At 50.0% G+C, this 19953-nt stretch overlaps 1 protein-coding gene across 1 annotated transcript in view; it reads left to right on the forward strand.

Annotated features, from left to right (window-relative positions):
• The first annotated feature begins 469 nt into the window (after positions 1–469).
• The window catches only part of MARCHF11 (membrane associated ring-CH-type finger 11), a 56856-nt gene continuing 37372 nt past the window's right edge, over positions 470–19953 (forward strand). Inside the window, exon 1 of the mRNA XM_069728918.1 lies at positions 470–1014. Within this exon, the coding sequence (XP_069585019.1) occupies positions 832–1014 (183 nt within the window). The 5' untranslated portion in view covers positions 470–831. The remainder of the gene's footprint in view (positions 1015–19953) is intronic.

Consider the following 19953-nt stretch of genomic DNA (forward strand, 5'->3'; position numbering starts at 1 on the left):
TCCATATGGGGTAAGTGGTTTGGGGGTTGACTCTACTGACAGATTTCCTTTTAATTGGCGTTTTCAAGGGGATTCCTGAAAATCTGGCTAAAAGCAGGGACTGGGTTAACTTTAAAACTCTGTTTAGCAACCACTTACTGTACCTTATCCACATGACCACTGCAGTCAATCACTCGCATCATGTAACTGTCATGTAAGCGCTGAAACCCGAGATTGGCTGCAGCCGCCAAGTGAATCCTGGCACAGTGTATGCAGCAGCCACTAATGCAGCACAGGATTGAAAGCATTTGTGATAGATGAATAATGTAATCCTATTATTTGTGTTGTGCTGCCTGCCTTCCTGACATTTTATATAGTGGCCCTCTGTGTGGCTGAAGCTACTTCTATCCCACTAATATTAATGTTTTATCTGTCAGCTGTCTGTCTCCTATGGACCTGCTGGTGATTGGCCAGTGGGCAGTTGGTGGGTGTGGCAGTTGACGCCAGACACGCCCCCGCGGAGGACTCCGCCGCTCTTCAGGTATTTAGAGGTTGTGACGCTGTTGCCCCAGGACAGAGGAGTCGCAGTCCGGGACCGGGAGTGACGCGTGTGGCCCGGCCACTCATCGGGGCAGAGCCGGGCACCTCGGGCACACCGCGGCCGTACACACAGCACCACGTACAGCGAGCGGGTGTGAGCACAGCGGCAGCGAGTGTCAGTCTCCTCCTCCTCATGTCTCCGGCAGATGAGGTGCAGCCTCCGCCAGTGATGGAGCCGGACACACAGTGACCCGGTGCCCGCACACATCTGCCGCACACACCCGCACCGGGCATCAGCCCTCTGCCGCCGGGATGTCAGACGTGCGGGGGGCTGAGCAGCCGGAGGACGAGCCGGGGGATGGTAAACAAGAGCCCGAGGAGGAAGATACCGGAACGGCTGCTGTCCCGGACACCAGGACCGACTCGGACAGTGTGGAGAGCAGTGACACCCCGAGCCCGCCGACCTGCAAGATCTGCTTCCAGGGGCCTGAGCAGGTAATGGCGAGAACCATGCTCGTGGTGACTGGCAGAGCTGCCCCATCCGATAACAGCCCACTATGGTGGTGGGTGGACACACAGCTGTGCCCTGTGCCTGACGACCCCAATATACAGCTGTGCCCTGTGCCTGACGACCCCAATATACAGCTGTGCCCTGTGCCTGACGACCCCAATATACAGCTGTGCCCTGTGCCTGACGACCCCAATATACAGCTGTGCCCTGTGCCTGACGACCCCAATATACAGCTGTGCCCTGTGCCTGACGACCCCAATATACAGCTGTGCCCTGTGCCTGACGACCCCAATATACAGCTGTGCCCTGTGCCTGACGACCCCAATATACAGCTGTGCCCTGTGTCTGACGACCCCAATATACAGCTGTGCCCTGTGCCTGACGACCCCAATATACAGCTGTGCCCTGTGCCTGACGACCCCAATATACAGCTGTGCCCTGTGCCTGACGACCCCAACATACAGCTGTGCCCTGTGCCTGACGACCCCAATATACAGCTGTGCCCTGTGCCTGACGACCCCAACATACAGCTGTGCCCTGTGTCTGACGACCCCAATATACAGCTGTGCCCTGTGTCTGACGACCCCAATATACAGCTCTGCCCTGTGCCTGACGACCCCAATATACAGCTGTGCCCTGTGCCTGACGACCCCAATATACAGCTGTGCCCTGTGCCTGACGACCCCAATATACAGCTGTGCCCTGTGCCTGACGACCCCAATATACAGCTGTGCCCTGTGCCTGACGACCCCAACATACAGCTGTGCCCTGTGCCTGACGACCCCAATATACAGCTGTGCCCTGTGCCTGACGACCCCAACATACAGCTGTGCCCTGTGTCTGACGACCCCAATATACAGCTGTGCCCTGTGTCTGACGACCCCAATATACAGCTCTGCCCTGTGCCTGACGACCCCAATATACAGCTGTGCCCTGTGCCTGACGACCCCAATATACAGCTGTGCCCTGTGCCTGACGACCCCAACATACAGCTGTGCCCTGTGCCTGACGACCCCAATATACAGCTGTGCCCTGTGCCTGACGACCCCAACATACAGCTGTGCCCTGTGCCTGACGACCCCAACATACAGCTGTGCCCTGTGCCTGACGACCCCAATATACAGCTGTGCCCTGTGCCTGACGACCCCAATATACAGCTGTGCCCTGTGCCTGACGACCCCAACATACAGCTGTGCCCTGTGCCTGACGACCCCAATATACAGCTGTGCCCTGTGCCTGACGACCCCAACATACAGCTGTGCCCTGTGTCTGACGACCCCAATATACAGCTGTGCCCTGTGTCTGACGACCCCAATATACAGCTCTGCCCTGTGCCTGACGACCCCAATATACAGCTGTGCCCTGTGCCTGACGACCCCAATATACAGCTGTGCCCTGTGCCTGACGACCCCAATATACAGCTGTGCCCTGTGCCTGACGACCCCAATATACAGCTGTGCCCTGTGCCTGACGACCCCAATATACAGCAGTGCCCTGTGCCTGACGACCCCAATATACAGCAGTGCCCTGTGCCTGACGACCCCAACATACAGCTCTGCCCTGTGCCTGACGACCCCAATATACAGCAGTGCCCTGTGCCTGACGACCCCAATATACAGCTGTGCCCTGTGCCTGACGACCCCAATATACAGCTCTGCCCTGTGCCTGACGACCCCAACATACAGCAGTGCCCTGTGCCTGACGACCCCAATATACAGCTGTGCCCTGTGCCTGACGACCCCAATATACAGCTGTGCCCTGTGCCTGACGACCCCAATATACAGCTGTGCCCTGTGCCTGACGACCCCAATATACAGCTGTGCCCTGTGCCTGACGACCCCAATATACAGCTGTGCCCTGTGCCTGACGACCCCAATATACAGCAGTGCCCTGTGCCTGACGACCCCAATATACAGCAGTGCCCTGTGCCTGACGACCCCAACATACAGCTCTGCCCTGTGCCTGACGACCCCAACATACAGCAGTGCCCTGTGCCTGACGACCCCAATATACAGCTGTGCCCTGTGCCTGACGACCCCAACATACAGCAGTGCCCTGTGCCTGACGACCCCAATATACAGCTGTGCCCTGTGCCTGACGACCCCAATATACAGCTCTGCCCTGTGCCTGACGACCCCAACATACAGCAGTGCCCTGTGCCTGACGACCCCAATATACAGCTGTGCCCTGTGCCTGACGACCCCAACATACAGCAGTGCCCTGTGCCTGACGACCCCAACATACAGCTCTGCCCTGTGCCTGACGACCCCAACATACAGCAGTGCCCTGTGCCTGACGACCCCAATATACAGCTGTGCCCTATGCCTGACGACCCCAACATACAGCAGTGCCCTGTGCCTGACGACCCCAATATACAGCTGTGCCCTGTGCCTGACGACCCCAACATACAGCAGTGCCCTGTGCCTGACGACCCCAACATACAGCTGTGCCCTGTGCCTGACGACCCCAATATACTGCTGTGCCCTGTGCCTGACGACCCCAATATACAGCTGTGCCCTGTGCCTGACGACCCCAACATACTGCTGTGCCCTGTGCCTGACGACCCCAATATACAGCTGTGCCCTGTGCCTGACGACCCCAACATACAGCTGTGCCCTGTGCCTGACGACCCCAATATACAGCTGTGCCCTGTGCCTGACGACCCCAATATACAGCTGTGCCCTGTGCCTGACGACCCCAACATACAGCTGTGCCCTGTGCCTGACGACCCCAATATACAGCTGTGCCCTGTGCCTGACGACCCCAACATACAGCTGTGCCCTGTGCCTGACGACCCCAATATACAGCTGTGCCCTGTGCCTGACGACCCCAATATACAGCAGTGCCCTGTGCCTGACGACCCCAATATACAGCTGTGCCCTGTGCCTGACGACCCCAACATACAGCTCTGCCCTGTGCCTGACGACCCCAAAATACTGCTGGGCCCTGTGCCTGACGACCCCAATATACAGCAGTGCCCTGTGCCTGACGACCCCAATATACAGCAGTGCCCTGTGCCTGACGACCCCAACATACAGCTGTGCCCTGTGCCTGACGACCCCAATATACTGCTGTGCCCTGTGCCTGACGACCCCAATATACAGCTGTGCCCTGTGCCTGACGACCCCAACATACAGCTGTGCCCTGTGCCTGACGACCCCAACATACAGCTGTGCCCTGTGCCTGACGACCCCAATATACAGCTGTGCCCTGTGCCTGACGACCCCAATATACAGCAGTGCCCTGTGCCTGACGACCCCAACATACAGCTGTGCCCTGTGCCTGACGACCCCAATATACTGCTGTGCCCTGTGCCTGAGGACCCCAATATACAGCTGTACCCTGTGTCTGACGACCCCAATATGCAGCTGTGCCCTGTGCCTGACGATCCCAAAATTCAGCTGTGCCCTGTGCCTGAGGACCCCAACATACAGCTGTGCCCTGTGCCTGAGGACCCCAACATACAGCTGTGCCCTGTGCCTGACGACCCCAACATACTGCTGTGCCCTGTGCCTGACGACCCCAATATACAGCTGTGCCCTGTGCCTGACGACCCCAATATACAGCTGTGCCCTGTGTCTGACGACCCCAATATACAGCTGTGCCCTGTGCCTGACGACCCCAATATACAGCTGTGCCCTGTGTCTGACGACCCCAATATACAGCTGTGCCCTGTGCCTGACGACCCCAATATACAGCTGTGCCCTGTGCCTGACGACCCCAACACACAGCTGTGCCCTGTGCCTGACGACCCCAATATACAGCTCTGCCCTGTGCCTGACGACCCCAATATACAGCTGTGCCCTGTGCCTGACGACCCCAACACACAGCTGTGCCCTGTGCCCGACGACCCCAACACACAGCTGTGCCCTGTGCCTGACGACCCCAATATACAGCTCTGCCCTGTGCCTGACGACCCCAACATACAGCTGTGCCCTGTGCCTGACGACCCCAATATACAGCTCTGCCCTGTGCCTGACGACCCCCAACATACAGCTGTGCCCAGTGCCTGACGACCCCAACATACAGCTGTGCCCTGTGCCTGACGACCTCAATATACAGCAGTGCCCTGTGCCTGACGACCCCAACATACAGCAGTGCCCCGTGCCTGACGACCCCAACATACAGCTGTGCCCTGTGCCTGACGACCCCAACATACAGCTGTGCCCTGTGCCTGACGACCCCAACATACAGCAGTGCCCCGTGCCTGACGACCCCAACATACAGCTGTGCCCTGTGCCTGACGACCCCAACACACAGCTGTGCCCTGTGCCTGACGACCCCAATATACAGCTGTGCCCTGTGCCTGACGACCCCAATATACAGCAGTGCCCTGTGCCTGACGACCCCAATATACAGCTGTGCCCTGTGCCTGACGACCCCAACATACAGCTGTGCCCCTGTGCCTGACGACCCCAACATACTGCTGTGCCCTGTGCCTGACGACCCCAATATACAGCTCTGCCCTGTGCCCGACGACCCAAATATACAGCTGTGCCCTGTGCCCGACGACCCCAACATACAGCTGTGCCCTGTGCCTGACGACCCCAACATACAGCTGTGCCCCGTGCCTGACGACCCCAACATACAGCTGTGCCCTGTGCCTGACGACCCCAACATACAGCAGTGCCCTGTGCCTGACGACCCCAACATACAGCAGTGCCCTGTGCCTGACGACCCCAACATACAGCTGTGCCCTGTGCCCGACGACCCCAACATACAGCTGTGCCCCGTGCCTGACGACCCCAACATACAGCTGTGCCCCGTGCCTGACGACCCCAACATACAGCAGTGCCCCGTGCCTGACGACCCCAACATACAGCAGTGCCCTGTGCCTGACGACCCCAACATACAGCAGTGCCCTGTGCCTGACGACCCCAACATACAGCAGTGCCCTGTGCCTGACGACCCCAACATACAGCAGTGCCCTGTGCCTGACGACCCCAACATACAGCAGTGCCCTGTGCCTGACGACCCCAACATACAGCTCTGCCCTGTGCCTGACGACCCCAACATACAGCTCTGCCCTGTGCCTGACGACCCCAACATACAGCTCTGCCCTGTGCCTGACGACCCCAACATACAGCTGTGCCCTGTGCCTGACGACCCCAATATACAGCTGTGCCCTGTGCCTGACGACCCCAATATACAGCTGTGCCCTGTGCCTGACGACCCCAACATACAGCAGTGCCCTGTGCCTGACGACCCCAACATACAGCTGTGCCCTGTGCCCGACGAGCCCAACATACAGCTCTGCCCTGTGCCCGACGACCCCAACATACAGCAGTGCCCTGTGCCTGACGACCCCAATTTACAGCAGTGCCCTGTGCCTAAGGACCCCAATATACAGCAGTGCCTGAGGACCCCAATATACAGCTGTGCCCTGTGCCTGAAGACCCCATTATAAAGCTGTGCCCTGTGCCTGACGACCCCAATATACAGCAGTGCCCTGTGCCTGAGGACCCCTTAATATACAGCAGTGCCCTGTGCCTGACGACCCCAATTTACAGCAGTGCCCTGTGCCTGACGACCCCAATACACAGCAGTGTCCTGTGCCTGACGACCTCAATACACAGCAGTGCCCAGTGCCTGATGACCCAATACACAGCAGTGCCCAGTGCCTGATGACCCAATACACAGCAGTGCCCTGTGTCTGACCAGCCCAATACACAGCAGTGCCCTGTGTCTGACCAGCCCAATACACAGGAGTGCCCTATGCCTGACCAGCCCAATACACAGCAGTGCCCTGTACCTGACCAGCCCTATATACAGCAGTACCCTGTGCCTGACCAGCCCACTGGTACTCTGTGACTGACCAGCACAATACACAGCAGTGCCCTGTGTCTGATGACCCCAATACACAGCAGTGCCCTGTGTCTGACCAGCCTAATACACAGCAGTGACCTGTGCCTGACCAGCCCAATATACAGCAGTGCCCTTTGCCTGACCACACCAATATACAGCAGTGCTCTGTGCTTGACAACCTCAATACACAGCAGTACCCTTGCCTGACCAGCCCAATGCACAGGTACCCTGCACCACCTGTGCCTGACCAGCCCAATACACTGGTACTCTGTGCCTGACCAGCCCAATACACAGCAGTGCCCTGTGCCTGACGACCCCATTACACAGCAGTGCCTTGTGCCTGACCAGCCCAATACACAGCAGTGCTGTGTGCCTGACGACCCCAATACACAGCAGTGCCCTGTGCCTGATGACCCCAATACACAGCAGTGCCCTGTGCCTGATGACCCCAATACACAGCAGTGCCTTGTGTCTGACCAGCCCAATACACAGCAGTGCCCTATGCTTGACCAGCCCTATACACAGCAGTGCCCTGTGCCTGACCAGCCCTATATACAGCAGTACAATGTGTCTGATCAGCCCAATATACAGCCGTGCCCTGTGCCTGACCAGCCCAATATACAGCAGTGCCCTGTGCCTGACCAGCTCAATACACAGCAGTGCCCTGTGCCTGACCAGCTCAATATACAGCAGTGCCCTGTGCCTGACCAGTCCAATATACAGCAGTGCCCTGTGTCTGAACAGCCCAATAAGTAGCAATGCCCTGTGCCTACCAGCCCAATATATAGCAGTGCCCTGTGCCTGACCAGCCCTATATACAGCAATGCCCTTTGCCTGACTATCCCAATATACAGCAGTGCCCTGTGCCTGTCCAGCCCAATGCACAGGAACCCTGCACCACCTGTGCCTGACCAGTACAATAGACTGGTACCTTACAGCTGTGCCTGACCAGCCCAATACACAGCAGTGCCCTGTGTCTGACCAACCAACTATACAACAGTGCCCTGTACACCAGACCAGGACATGTACACTATGCCTGACCAGCCCAATACACTGGTACCCTGTGCCTGACCAGCCCAATACACTGGTACCCTGTGCCTGACCAGCCCGATACACTGGTACCCTGTGCCTGACCAGCGCAATACACTGGTACACTGCACCCGTGCCTGACCAGCCCAATATACAGCAGTGCCCTGTCCCTGACCAGCCCAATATACAACAGTGCCCTGTGCCTTACCAGCCCAATATACAGCAGTGCCCTGAGTCTGACTACCCCAATACACAGTAGTGCCCTGTGCCTGACCAACCCAATGTACAGGTGCTCTGTACCTGACCAACCCAATACACAGCTGTGCCATGCACCTGTGCCTGACTACCCCAATACACAGCTGGCCCTGCACCTGTACCTGACCAGCCCAATACACAGCTGGGCCCTGCACCTGTAACTGACCATCCCAATGCACAGCTGTGCCCTGGACCTGTGCCTGACCTTCCCAATACACAGCAGTGCCCTAACCTACACAGGTACTGTCCACATGTGACTAACCAACAGAATATACAGCAGTGCCCTGTGCTTGACCAGGCCAATACACAGCTGTGCCATGCACCTGTGCCTGACTACCCCAATACACAGCTGTGCCCTGCACCTGTACCCGACCAGCCCAATACACAGCTGGGCCCTGCACCTGTAACTGACCAGCCCAATGCACAGCTGTGCCCTGGACCTGTGGCTGACCTCCCCAATACACAGCAGTTCCCTAACCTACACAGGTACTGTCCACATGTGACTAACCAACAGAATATACATCAGTGCCCTGTGCCTGACCAGCCCAATACACCAGTACCCTCTACATGTGGCTGAGCAACTGACTATACAGCAGTGCCCTGCTCCTGTACATGACCAGCCCAATATATAGGTACCCTCCACCTGTACCTGACTAGCCCAACACACAGATACCCTGCACTTGTTTATTTTCTTCTGGCAAAGCTATTCTTTTGTTGATTAGGAGGTATAATTATGGTAGTTGTTGTGCTGAACAGTGAAATTCATCTTCACAGAGTCCTGAAGGTTTTGTTGCAAAATTGACATAACGGTGCCACCACGCTTCACTGTGGGTATGACATTCTTTTGGTGATGCCCAATCTTGGCTTTGCTCCAAACATATCTTTTGTAACTATGGCCAAAAAGTTAATCCTTGGTCTCACCAGACCATGACAGATCATGGCTGGTGTCGGATGTTTTTCTTTGTAAGAAAACGCTTTTGTCTTGCCACCCTAGCTTGTAGGCTAGACATGAACAGTACAGGAAATTGTTGTCACACGCAGTACACAACCAGTACTTGCCAGAAATGTATGCGGTTCTTAAAATGTTTCTGTAGGCCTCTTGGCTGCCTGCCAAACCAATTTTCTTCTTGTCTTCATCAATTTTTGAGGGCCGTCCTGTTCTTGCTAATGTCACTGTTGTGACAAATGTAAGCCACTTCTTGATGGCCGTCCTCACAATATTTTGTGGTATATCTAATGACTTGGAAATTCGTTTGTACCCTTCTCTTGACTGATATCGTTAAACAATGAGCTCCCTTTGCTGTGTTGTAAGCTGTTTACAGACCACGCCTTTTGTTGTAACATTCAACTAAGAAAATGTCAGGAAAATCCTAGTAGAACAGCTACATTTTATAAGCGGATAATCAGAATCCCTTTAAATGAGAGCAGCTGTATACTGACAACTATTTTAACCCAAGGTTAAATGTGATTGGCTATTTCTGAACACAACCACATGCCCAATTATAACAAATGTTCACACTACTGCAACCACAGTATTTTAGTTTTATATTTTTTTTTCCCTTCAAAATGATTTTGATTTGTTTCTCAGTGGATTTGTACAGATTATATGGGTGGAAAAAGTTCTCAAATTATTCTTCTTGGTACGATTTTTTTAGATGACAAAAATCTGGCATTCTAACAAATGTGTAGACGTTTTATATGCACATCCTGAGGATAAGCAAAATGATAGTTGGTCAGCACTCGTCCAAAAATAAGTTAAAAACCATAGTTTAGTTGGAGAAATAAAAAAACAACATATTGTATATACTCGTGTATAAGCCGACCCGAGTATAAGCCGAGACACCTAATTTTGCCATGAAAAACTGGGAAAACTTAATGAGTCGAGTATAAGCCAGGTATGCATTGTCCCCTCATCCCTATCCTGATATGCATGGTTCCTCATCTCCATCCTGGTATGCACGGATCCTCATCCACATCCTTGTCTGCACGGCTCCTCATCCTTGTATGTATGGCCCCCATGAGAAAAGCATTAAAAATAACAAACAAAACACATCCTACTTACCTTCCCTGCACATACTCGCAGCATCTTTTTGCGGTGCCCACAGCTCCAGCGGCCAGGCGATCACGTGTGCCCCTCTCATTAAGGTAATGAATATTCACTCCACGCCGATGGTAGTGGAGAGAGGTGAATATTCATTTCTCTTTAGCAGAGCTAGGTTTTAGCTGCAGCAACCGCTTATGCCTCCTGTCACCCGCTGCTCCACCGCTCCCGCTCCCCCACCGTCCTCTGGGACAAGGACTCGAGTATAAGCCAAGGGGGGCATTTTCAGCACAAAAAAGATGTGCAGAAAAACTCGGCTTATACTTGAGTATATATGGTAAAAAAAAAATACAAAGAGCACATGAGTAGGAATATTACATGTTTCCAACTTTAGTCCTTCAGTTCTTAATCATATTCTGATAATAAAATACTACATATAGCTCTGGCAAGAATTAAGAGACCACTGCAAAATGTTTCCGAATTTCCAAGTAATAAATTTTGTATTTTTTTTTTCTGGCAAAGAAAAATGGTCAAATTTTTTTAAATAAACCCAGTGCTTTCAGGCCTCAAATAATGCAAAGAAAACAAGTTCATAATCATTTAGAAACAACTATACTAATGCTTTAACTCAGGAAGTGATCAGAAATCAATATTTTGTGGAATAACCATAATTTTTAACCACAGCTTTCATGTGTCTTGCCATGCTTTCCACTAGTCTTTAACACTGCTTCTGGCGCAAAGTTTAAGCAGTTCTTCTTTGTTTGATGGCTTGTTACTATGCATCATCCTCTTGGTTACATTCCAGAGGTTTTCAATGGGGTTCAGGTCTGGAGATTGGGCTGCCCATGACAAGGTCTTGATGTGGTGGTCTCTTAATTTTTGCCAGAGCTGTATATACATACATAATCTGAGGTTAATGTACTACACATATACATATTTAGCCTGAGAATTAATATACATCATATCTACTATATAATTGTCTAAGGGTCACTTCCATCTGTCCTTCTGTCTGTCTGTCACGGATATTCATTGGTCGCGGCCTCTGTCTGTCCTGGAAATCCAAGTCACTGATTGGTTGCGGCAAAACAGCCACGACCAATCAGCGACGGGCACAGACCGGAAGAAAATGGCCGCTCCATACTCCCCGCAGTCAGGGTCCCCGGCGCCGCTCCATACTCCCCGCTCCATACTCCCCGCGGCGCAGTGTCCCTGGCGCCCGCTCCATACTCCCCGCGGCGCAGTCAGTGTCCCCGGTGCCGCTTCATACTCCCCGCTCCATACTCCCTGCAGTCAGTGTCCCCGGCGCCGCTCCATACTCCCCGCTCCATACTCACCGCAGTCAGCACCCGCTCCATACTCCCCCCTGGTCACTGCTCACACAGGGTTAATGCCAGCGGTAACGGACCGCGTTATGCCGTGGGTAACGCACTCCGTAACCGCTGCTATTAACCTTGTGTGACCAAGTTTTTACTATTGGTGCTGCCTATGCAGCATCAATAGTAAAAAGTTGTAATGTTAAAAATAATAAAAAAAAACAAAAAACCTGCTATTCTCACCTTCGGTACTCTGACGATGCGCTCGTGCCTGCCGCCATCTTCCGTTCCCTGAGATGCATTGCAAACTTACCCAGAAGACTTAGCAGTCTCGCAAGACCGCTAAGTCATCTGGGTAATTTTGCAATGCATCCTGGGAACGGAAGTGGCGGCCGCATCGCACAGCTTTGCTGGATCCCAGGGGTGAGTATATAACTATTTTTTATTTTAATTATTTTTTTTTAACAGGGATATGGTGCACACACTGCTAAATACTGCGTGGGCAGTGTTATATACCTACGTGTCTGGGCAATATACTGCGTGTCTGGGCAATATACTGCGTGTCTGGGCAATATACTGCGTGTCTGGGCAATATACTACGTGTCTGGGCAATATACTACGTGTCTGGGCAATATACTACGTGTCTGGGCAATATGCTACGTCGCTGGGCAATATGCTACGTCGCTGGGCAATATACTACGTGACTGGGCAATATGCTACGTCGCTGGGCAATATGCTACGTCGCTGGGCAATATGCTACGTCGCTGGGCAATATGTTACGTAGCTGGGCAATATGCTACGTCGATGGGCAATATACTACGTCGCTGGGCAATATGCTACGTCGCTGGGCAATATGCTACGTCGCTGGGCAATATGCTACGTAGCTGGGCAATATGCTACGTCGATGGGCAATATACTACGTCGCTGGGCAATATACTATGTGACTGGCCAATATACTACGTGACTGGGCAATATACCGTACTACGTGACTGGGCAATATACTGCGTCGCTGGGCAATATACTACGTCGATGGGCAATATACTACGTGACTGGGCAATATACTACGTGACTGGGCAATATACTACGTGACTGAGCAATATACTATGTGGCTGTGCAATATACTACGTGGCTGGGCAATATACTATGTGGCTCTGTGCTGAATACTACATCGCTGGGCAATATACTACATCTCTGGGCAATATACTACGTGGCTTTGTGCTGAATACTACGTGGCTGGGCAATATACTACGTGGCTGGGCAATATACTATGTGGCTGGGCAATATACTACGTAACTGGGCAATATACTACATCGCTGTGCAATATACTACGTGGTTGGGCAATATACTAAGTGGTTCTGTACTGTATACTACGTCGCTGTGCTGTATACTACGTGACTGGGCAATATACTACGTTGCTGGGCAATATACTATGTGACTGGGCAATATATTACGTGACTGGGCAATATACTACATGACTGGGCAATATACTACGTGGCTGGGCAATATACTACGTGACTGGGCAATATACTACGTGACTGGGCAATATACTATGTGACTGGGCAATATACTACGTGGCTGGGCAATATACTACGTGACTGGGCAATATACTACGTGACTGGGCAATATACTACGTGACTGGGCAATTACTACGTGACTGGGCAATATACTACGTGGCTGAGAAATATACTACGTGGCTGGGCAATATACTACGTGACTGGGCAATATACTACGTGGCTGGGCAGTATACTACGTGGCTGGGCAGTATACTACGTGACTGGGCAATATACTATGTGACTGGGCAATATACTACGTGACTGGGCAATATACTACGTGACTGGGCAATATACTACGTGACTGGGCAATATACTACGTGACTGGGCAATATACTACGTGACTGGGCAATATACTACGTGGCTCTGTGCTGAGTACTACATCACTGGGCAATATACTACATGGCTTTGTGCTGAATTCTACGTCGCTGTGCAATATACTATATGGCTGGGCAATATACTACGTGACTGGGCAATATACTACGTGACTGGGCAATTACTACGTGACTGGGCAATATACTACGTGGCTGAGAAATATACTACGTGGCTGGGCAATATACTACGTGACTGGGCAATATACTACGTGGCTGGGCAGTATACTACGTGGCTGGGCAATATACTACGTGACTGGGCAATATACTACGTGACTGGGCAATATACTACGTGGCTCTGTGCTGAGTACTACATCGCTGGGCAATATACTACGTGGCTTTGTGCTGAATTCTACGTCGCTGGGCAATATACTATATGGCTGGGCAATATACTACGTGACTGGGCAATATACTATGTGACTGGGCAATATACTATGTGACTGGGCAATATACTACGTGGCTGAGAAATATACTACGTGGCTGGGCAATATACTACGTGACTGGGCAATATACTACGTGGCTGGGCAGTATACTACGTGGCTGGGCAATATACTACGTGACTGGGCAATATACTACGTGACTGGGCAATATACTACGTGACTGGGCAATATACTACGTGACTGGGCAATATACTACGTGGCTCTGTGCTGAGTACTACATCGCTGGGCAATATACTACGTGGCTTTGTGCTGAATTCTACGTCGCTGGGCAATATACTATATGGCTGGGCAATATACTACGTGACTGGGCAATATACTATGTGACTGGGCAATATACTATGTGACTGGGCAATATACTATGTGACTGGGCAATATACTATGTGACTGGGCAATATACTATGTGACTGGGCAATATACTACGTGACTGGGTAATATACTACGTGGCTGTGCAATATACTATGTGACTGGGCAATATACTACGTGACTGGGCAATATACTACGTGGTTGGGCAATATACTACGTGGCTGGGCAATATATTACGTGGTTGGGCAATATACTACGTGGCTGGGCAATATACTACGTGGACATGCATATTCTAGAATACCCGATGCGTTAGAATCGGGCCACCATCTAGTGCTAATATATACATCCTGAGGATCACTTATACAAATCCTGAGGATAATATTCAGCATATCATGTATAAACATTGAGAAGACAATGTACTAATATACAGAATTTTTGTGTTCTTGGCCTTTTTTCAGAGAATATGAATGATAACACCAAAACTTTTTTCTCCACTCATGGTTAGTGGTGGTTGGGTGAAGCCATTTATTGTCAGACTACTGTGTTTTCTCTTTCTAAATCATAATGACAAGCCAAAACATCCAAATGACCTTGATCAATAATTCACATACCCTGGTGATTTTGTCCTGATAACATGCACAGAAGTTGACACAAATGAGTTTGAATGGCTACTAAAGGTAACATCCTCACCTGTGACCTGTTTGCATGTAATCAGTGTATGTGCATAAAAGCTGAGTGAGTTTCTGGAATCCATACAGACTATTGCATCTTTCATCCAGCCACTGACATTTCTGGATTGTGAGTCATGTGGAAAGCAAAAGAATGGTCAACAGATGTAAGGTGTAACAGTGTGTCCCTCCCCCGGCCTGTGACCCTAGACTGCAATGTAATCAGGCTTGAGTCAACAACCAGTGGGGGGAGTCTGTCTTTGTTCTCCTCAGCATAGGACTTATCCAACCCAAGCTTGTAGCTTCAGGAAACTTCTTAAGTTAGCCACATAGTCAAAAGTAGGTGGGAGCCCTTCCCCATGGAGGGGTGGATCCCAGGACACAGACCATTAGTCACATGGTTTGGCCTAAGCAGTTGGGTGTTGACATGCCAGGGGCTACGATTTATTGCTGAGGCGAGATAGTGGTGCCCGTGTGTGGAGGATTAAAAGCTGCCAAGTGGAATGGTGCTATGTCCCTCATCAGTTGGGTCCATTGAACTTATCCCAGGATTATTTCTGTCTTTTCCCTGGTGTCGGATTACCTGGTGGCGCCACCGGAACTGTTCCCCTCTTTGTGTGGACTCATTGTGGGAACTCATTGTGGACTACTTACGGACGCTGCAGAATTACTTTCATTTGAGTTGTCTCAGTTCCCTTTTCCAATAAATCTTGTTGGATTGTTTATCGGCCTGGTGTCTCTTCCTGCTCTGTCGCACACCCCGTCACATAGGGAAAACGGTAGTTGAACTGTATAAAACAGGAAAAGGATACAAAAAGATATCCAAGGAATTGATAATGCCAGTCAGCAGCGTTCAAACTGTGATTAACAAAATGGAAAATCAGGGGCTTTGTAAAAGCAAAACCACGGTCACGTAGACCAACAAAAATGTTGTCCACAACTGCAAGGAAAATTGTTCGGGATGCAAAGAAAAGCCCACAAATAACATCAGCTGAAATACAGGACTCTCTGAAAACTAGTGAGGCTGTTTCAAGATGCACAGTAAGGAGGCACTTGAAGAAAAATGGACTGTATGGTCGAGTCGCCAGAAGAAAGCCATTACTGTGCAAATGCCACAAAGTATCTCGCCTACAATACACAAAACAGCACAGAGACAAGCTTCAAAACTTCTGGAACAAGGTAATTTGGAGTGATGAGACTAAAATGAAACTTTTTGACCACAACCATAAACGTTACATTTGGAGAGAGGTCAACAAGGCCTATGATGAAAGCAACACTATTCCTACTGTAAAGCATTGGGGTAAATCGCTGATGTTTTGGAGATGTGTGAGCTACAATGGCACAGGAAATGTAATCAAAGTTGAAGGAAAGAATAATACAGCACGTTATCAGCAAATACTGGAGGCAAATTTGCACTCATCAGCCTGGAAGCTGCGCATTGGATGTACTTGGATGTTCCAACATGACAACAATCCAAAACACAAGGCCAAGTCGACCTGTCATTGGCTACTGCAGAACAAAGTGAAGGTTCTGGAGTGGCCATCTCAGTGTCCTGACCTCAATAGCATCGAGCCACGCTGGGGAGACCTCAAGCGCGCAGTTCACGCTAGACAGCACAGGAATTTACAGGAACTGGAGGTTTTTTGACAAAAAGAGTGGGCAGCTTTACTATCTGAGAAAATAAAGAACCTCATCCACAACTACCACAAAAGACTTCAAGCTATCATTGATTTTAGAGGGGGCAATACACAGTATTAAGAAATGGGGTCTGTGAACTTTTGATCAAGGTCATTTGGATGTTTTGGTTGTCATTATGACTTAAAAAGAGAAAACACAGTAGTTTGACAATAAATGGCTTCACCCAACCACTAACCATGAGTGGAGAAAAAGTTTTGGTGTAATTATTCATATTCTCTGAAATAAGGCCAAGAAAGCAAAAATTCTGCAGGGGTATGTAAACTTTTGCACACAACTGTATCTATAAATAAAACTTCCTTCAAACCCCCCCCCCAATGGGGGTGGTCTTTTATATCCGCTCTCATTCTCGGGTACTCTGCCAGAGGCCTGGGAGTTTGAGGGTTCTGCGCAGGATCTTAGCTGTTCCCAGCATTACGCTTTTCTGGACGGAGAGCTCAGATGATGCTCCTGGGATCTGTTGTAGCCATTCTTCCAACTTAGGGGCCACTGCTCCAAGTGCTCCTATCACCACTGGAATCACGGTTACCTTCACCTTCCACATCTTCTCCAGTTCTCTTTGAGGCCCTGGTATTTCTCCAGCTTCTCATATTCCTTGTTTCTGATGGTGCTGTCACTGGGCACTGCCACATCTATTATCATTGCTGTCTTCTGAGCCTTGTCTACAATCACAATCCTTGTCTACAATAACAATGTCTAGTTAGCCAACACCTGCTTATCCGTCTGGATCTTGAAGTCCCACAGGATTTTAGCCCTTTCATTCTCCACCACTTTCTCTGGGGTCTCCCACCTAGACTTAGGGCGACTTAGGCCATATGCTGTGCAGATGTTACCGTATACAATTCTCGCTACTTGGTTGTGGCATTCGGGATATACGCTGTTCCTGCTTGCATTTTGCACCCTGCCACTATGTGTTGCACGATTTCTGAGGTTTCTTTGCATAGTCTGCACCTTGGGTTTGTCTTGTGTAGTAGATTCCGGCTTCTATGGATCTTGTACTTAGTGCTTGCTTTTGTCCCTCTATGATTAGTGCCTCTGTGCTGTCTCAGAGTCCAGCTTTCTCCAGCCATTGGTAGGATTTCTCCGTGTCAGCCACATCCATTATCTGTCAATGGTACATCCCATGTAGCAGCTTGTCTTGCCACGGCGCTTCATGTTCCTGTTCTTCCTTCCAGATCTGTTGTTGTTGCTGCCTTAGGCTTTCTCTCAGCATCTCATATTTTGGTGCCATTTTTCTGATGTATCCCTGGATACTCCTTGTTTCATCCGTGATGGTGGCTTGGAAGCTTATCAAGCCTCGACCACCCTCCTTTCTGTTGGTATACAATCTTTGGGTGTTGGGCTTGGAGTGGAGACCTCCGTGCATTGTGAGGAGCATTCGTGTCTTCACATCTGCAGCTTCCATCTCTTTTGGCCAGCACTCTATGCCAGCAGGGTATCGGATAACTGGCAGGGCATGAGGAAAAAAAGTATTTAGTCAGCCAATTGTGCAAGTTCTCCCACTTAAAAAGATGAGGCCTGTAATTGACTTCATAGGTAGACCACAACTATGAGAGTCAAAATTAGAAAACAAATCCAGAAAATCACCTTGTCTGATTTGGAAAGATTTATTTTGCAAATTATGGTGGAAAATAAGTATTAAGTGTTATTATATAACAATATTTTGTTATATATCCTTTGATGGCAATGACAGGAGTCAAAAGTTTTCTTTAAGTCTTCACAAGGTTGGCACACACTGTTGGTGGTATGTTGGCTTATTCCTCCATGCAGATCTCCTCTAGAGCAGTGATGTGTGATGTTTTGGGCCTGTCACTGGGCAACACGGACTTTCAACTGCCTCCAAAGGTTTTCTATAGGGTTCAGATCTGGAGACTGGCTAGGCCACTCCAAGACCTTCATATGCTTCTTACGAAGCCACTCCTTCATTGCCCTGCCAGTGTGCTTGGGATCATTATCATACTCAAAGTCCCATCCATGTTTCATCTTTAATGCCCTTGCTGACAGAAGGAGGTTTGCACTCAAAATCTCACGGTATATGGCCCTATTCATTCTTTCATGTTCACGGATCAGTCATCCTGGTCCCTTTGCAGAGAACAGCCCCAAAGCATGATGTTGCCACCCCCATGCTTTACAGTAAGTATAGTGTTTATTGGATGCAACTCAGCATCCTGTCTCCTCCAAGCACAACGAATTTTGCTTCTACCAAACAGTTCTATTTTGGTTTCATTAGACCATATTACATTCTCCCAGTACTCTTCTTGATAATCCAAATGCTCTCTAGCAAACTTCAGATGGGCCCGGACATATACTGGCTTAAGCAGGGGGACATGTCTGGCACTGCAGGATCTGAGTCCCAGGCATCGTAGTGTGTTACTGATGGCCTTTGTTACGGTGGTCCCAGCTCTATGCAGGTCATTCACTAGGTCCCCCTTGCGGTTCTGGGATGTTTGCTCACCGTTCTTGTGATCATTTTGACCCCACGGGGTGAGATCTTGCGTGGAGCCCCAGATCGAGGGAGATTATCAGTGGTTTTGCATGTCTTCCATTTTCTTATAATTGCTCCCACAGTTTCATCACACCAAGGTGCTTTCCTATTGCAGATTCAGTCTTCCCCGCCTGGTGCATGGCTACAATTTTGTTTCTGGTGTCCTTCGACAGGTCTTTCGTCTTCACCATAGTGGAGTTTGGCGTGTGACTGTTTGAGGTTGTGGACATATGTCTTTTATACTGATAACAAGTTCAAACAGGTGCCATTACTACAGGTAATGAGTGTAGGACAGAGGAGCCTCTTAAAGAAGTTACACTTCTGTGAGAGCCAGAAATCTTGCATGTTTTTAGGTGACCAAATACGGTACTTATTTTGCTAAATAAATCTTGCCAAATCAGACAAGGTGATTTTCTGGATTTGTTTTCTCATTTTGACTCTCATAGTTGTGGTCTATCAATGATGTCAATTACAGGCCTCTCTCATCTTTTTAAGTGGGAGAACTTGCACAATTGGTGGCTGACTAAATACTTGTTTTCCCCACTCTATATGACTTCAGCTGTGCGGCCAAGAAATAGAGTCCAGTGGAGATGCTGTGATGGACCCAGGAAGTTAAGTAAAGAACTGATTTTGTTTTTTTTCCTTATCAAGTAAAATTTTGTGAAAGGGAGCAACCTCTTCAAGCCCTGTTGCTCTGGTGATCCGGGCATTGCAGCTTTGACATCACATATATCCACAGGGCTGCTGCAGTCAATCAGTGACATATTCATTGCACAAGACTGCTGAGGCCTATGATTGGCTTCATTTAATGTGGGTGTACGTGACGTCATCAGTGGGGTAAGTAAGCTTAGACGGGTGGTGAATATCAATTTTTCCCTTTTTCAATGATCTCCTTGCTCTGGCTCATAGTCAGGATCCTGTCAATTATGTCCATATGCTCTAATGACATCCAATAACTTTTCTACGGT

This window comes from Ranitomeya imitator, chromosome 6, assembly GCF_032444005.1.
Source record: "Ranitomeya imitator isolate aRanImi1 chromosome 6, aRanImi1.pri, whole genome shotgun sequence".
Taxonomy (NCBI): Eukaryota; Metazoa; Chordata; class Amphibia; order Anura; family Dendrobatidae; genus Ranitomeya; species Ranitomeya imitator.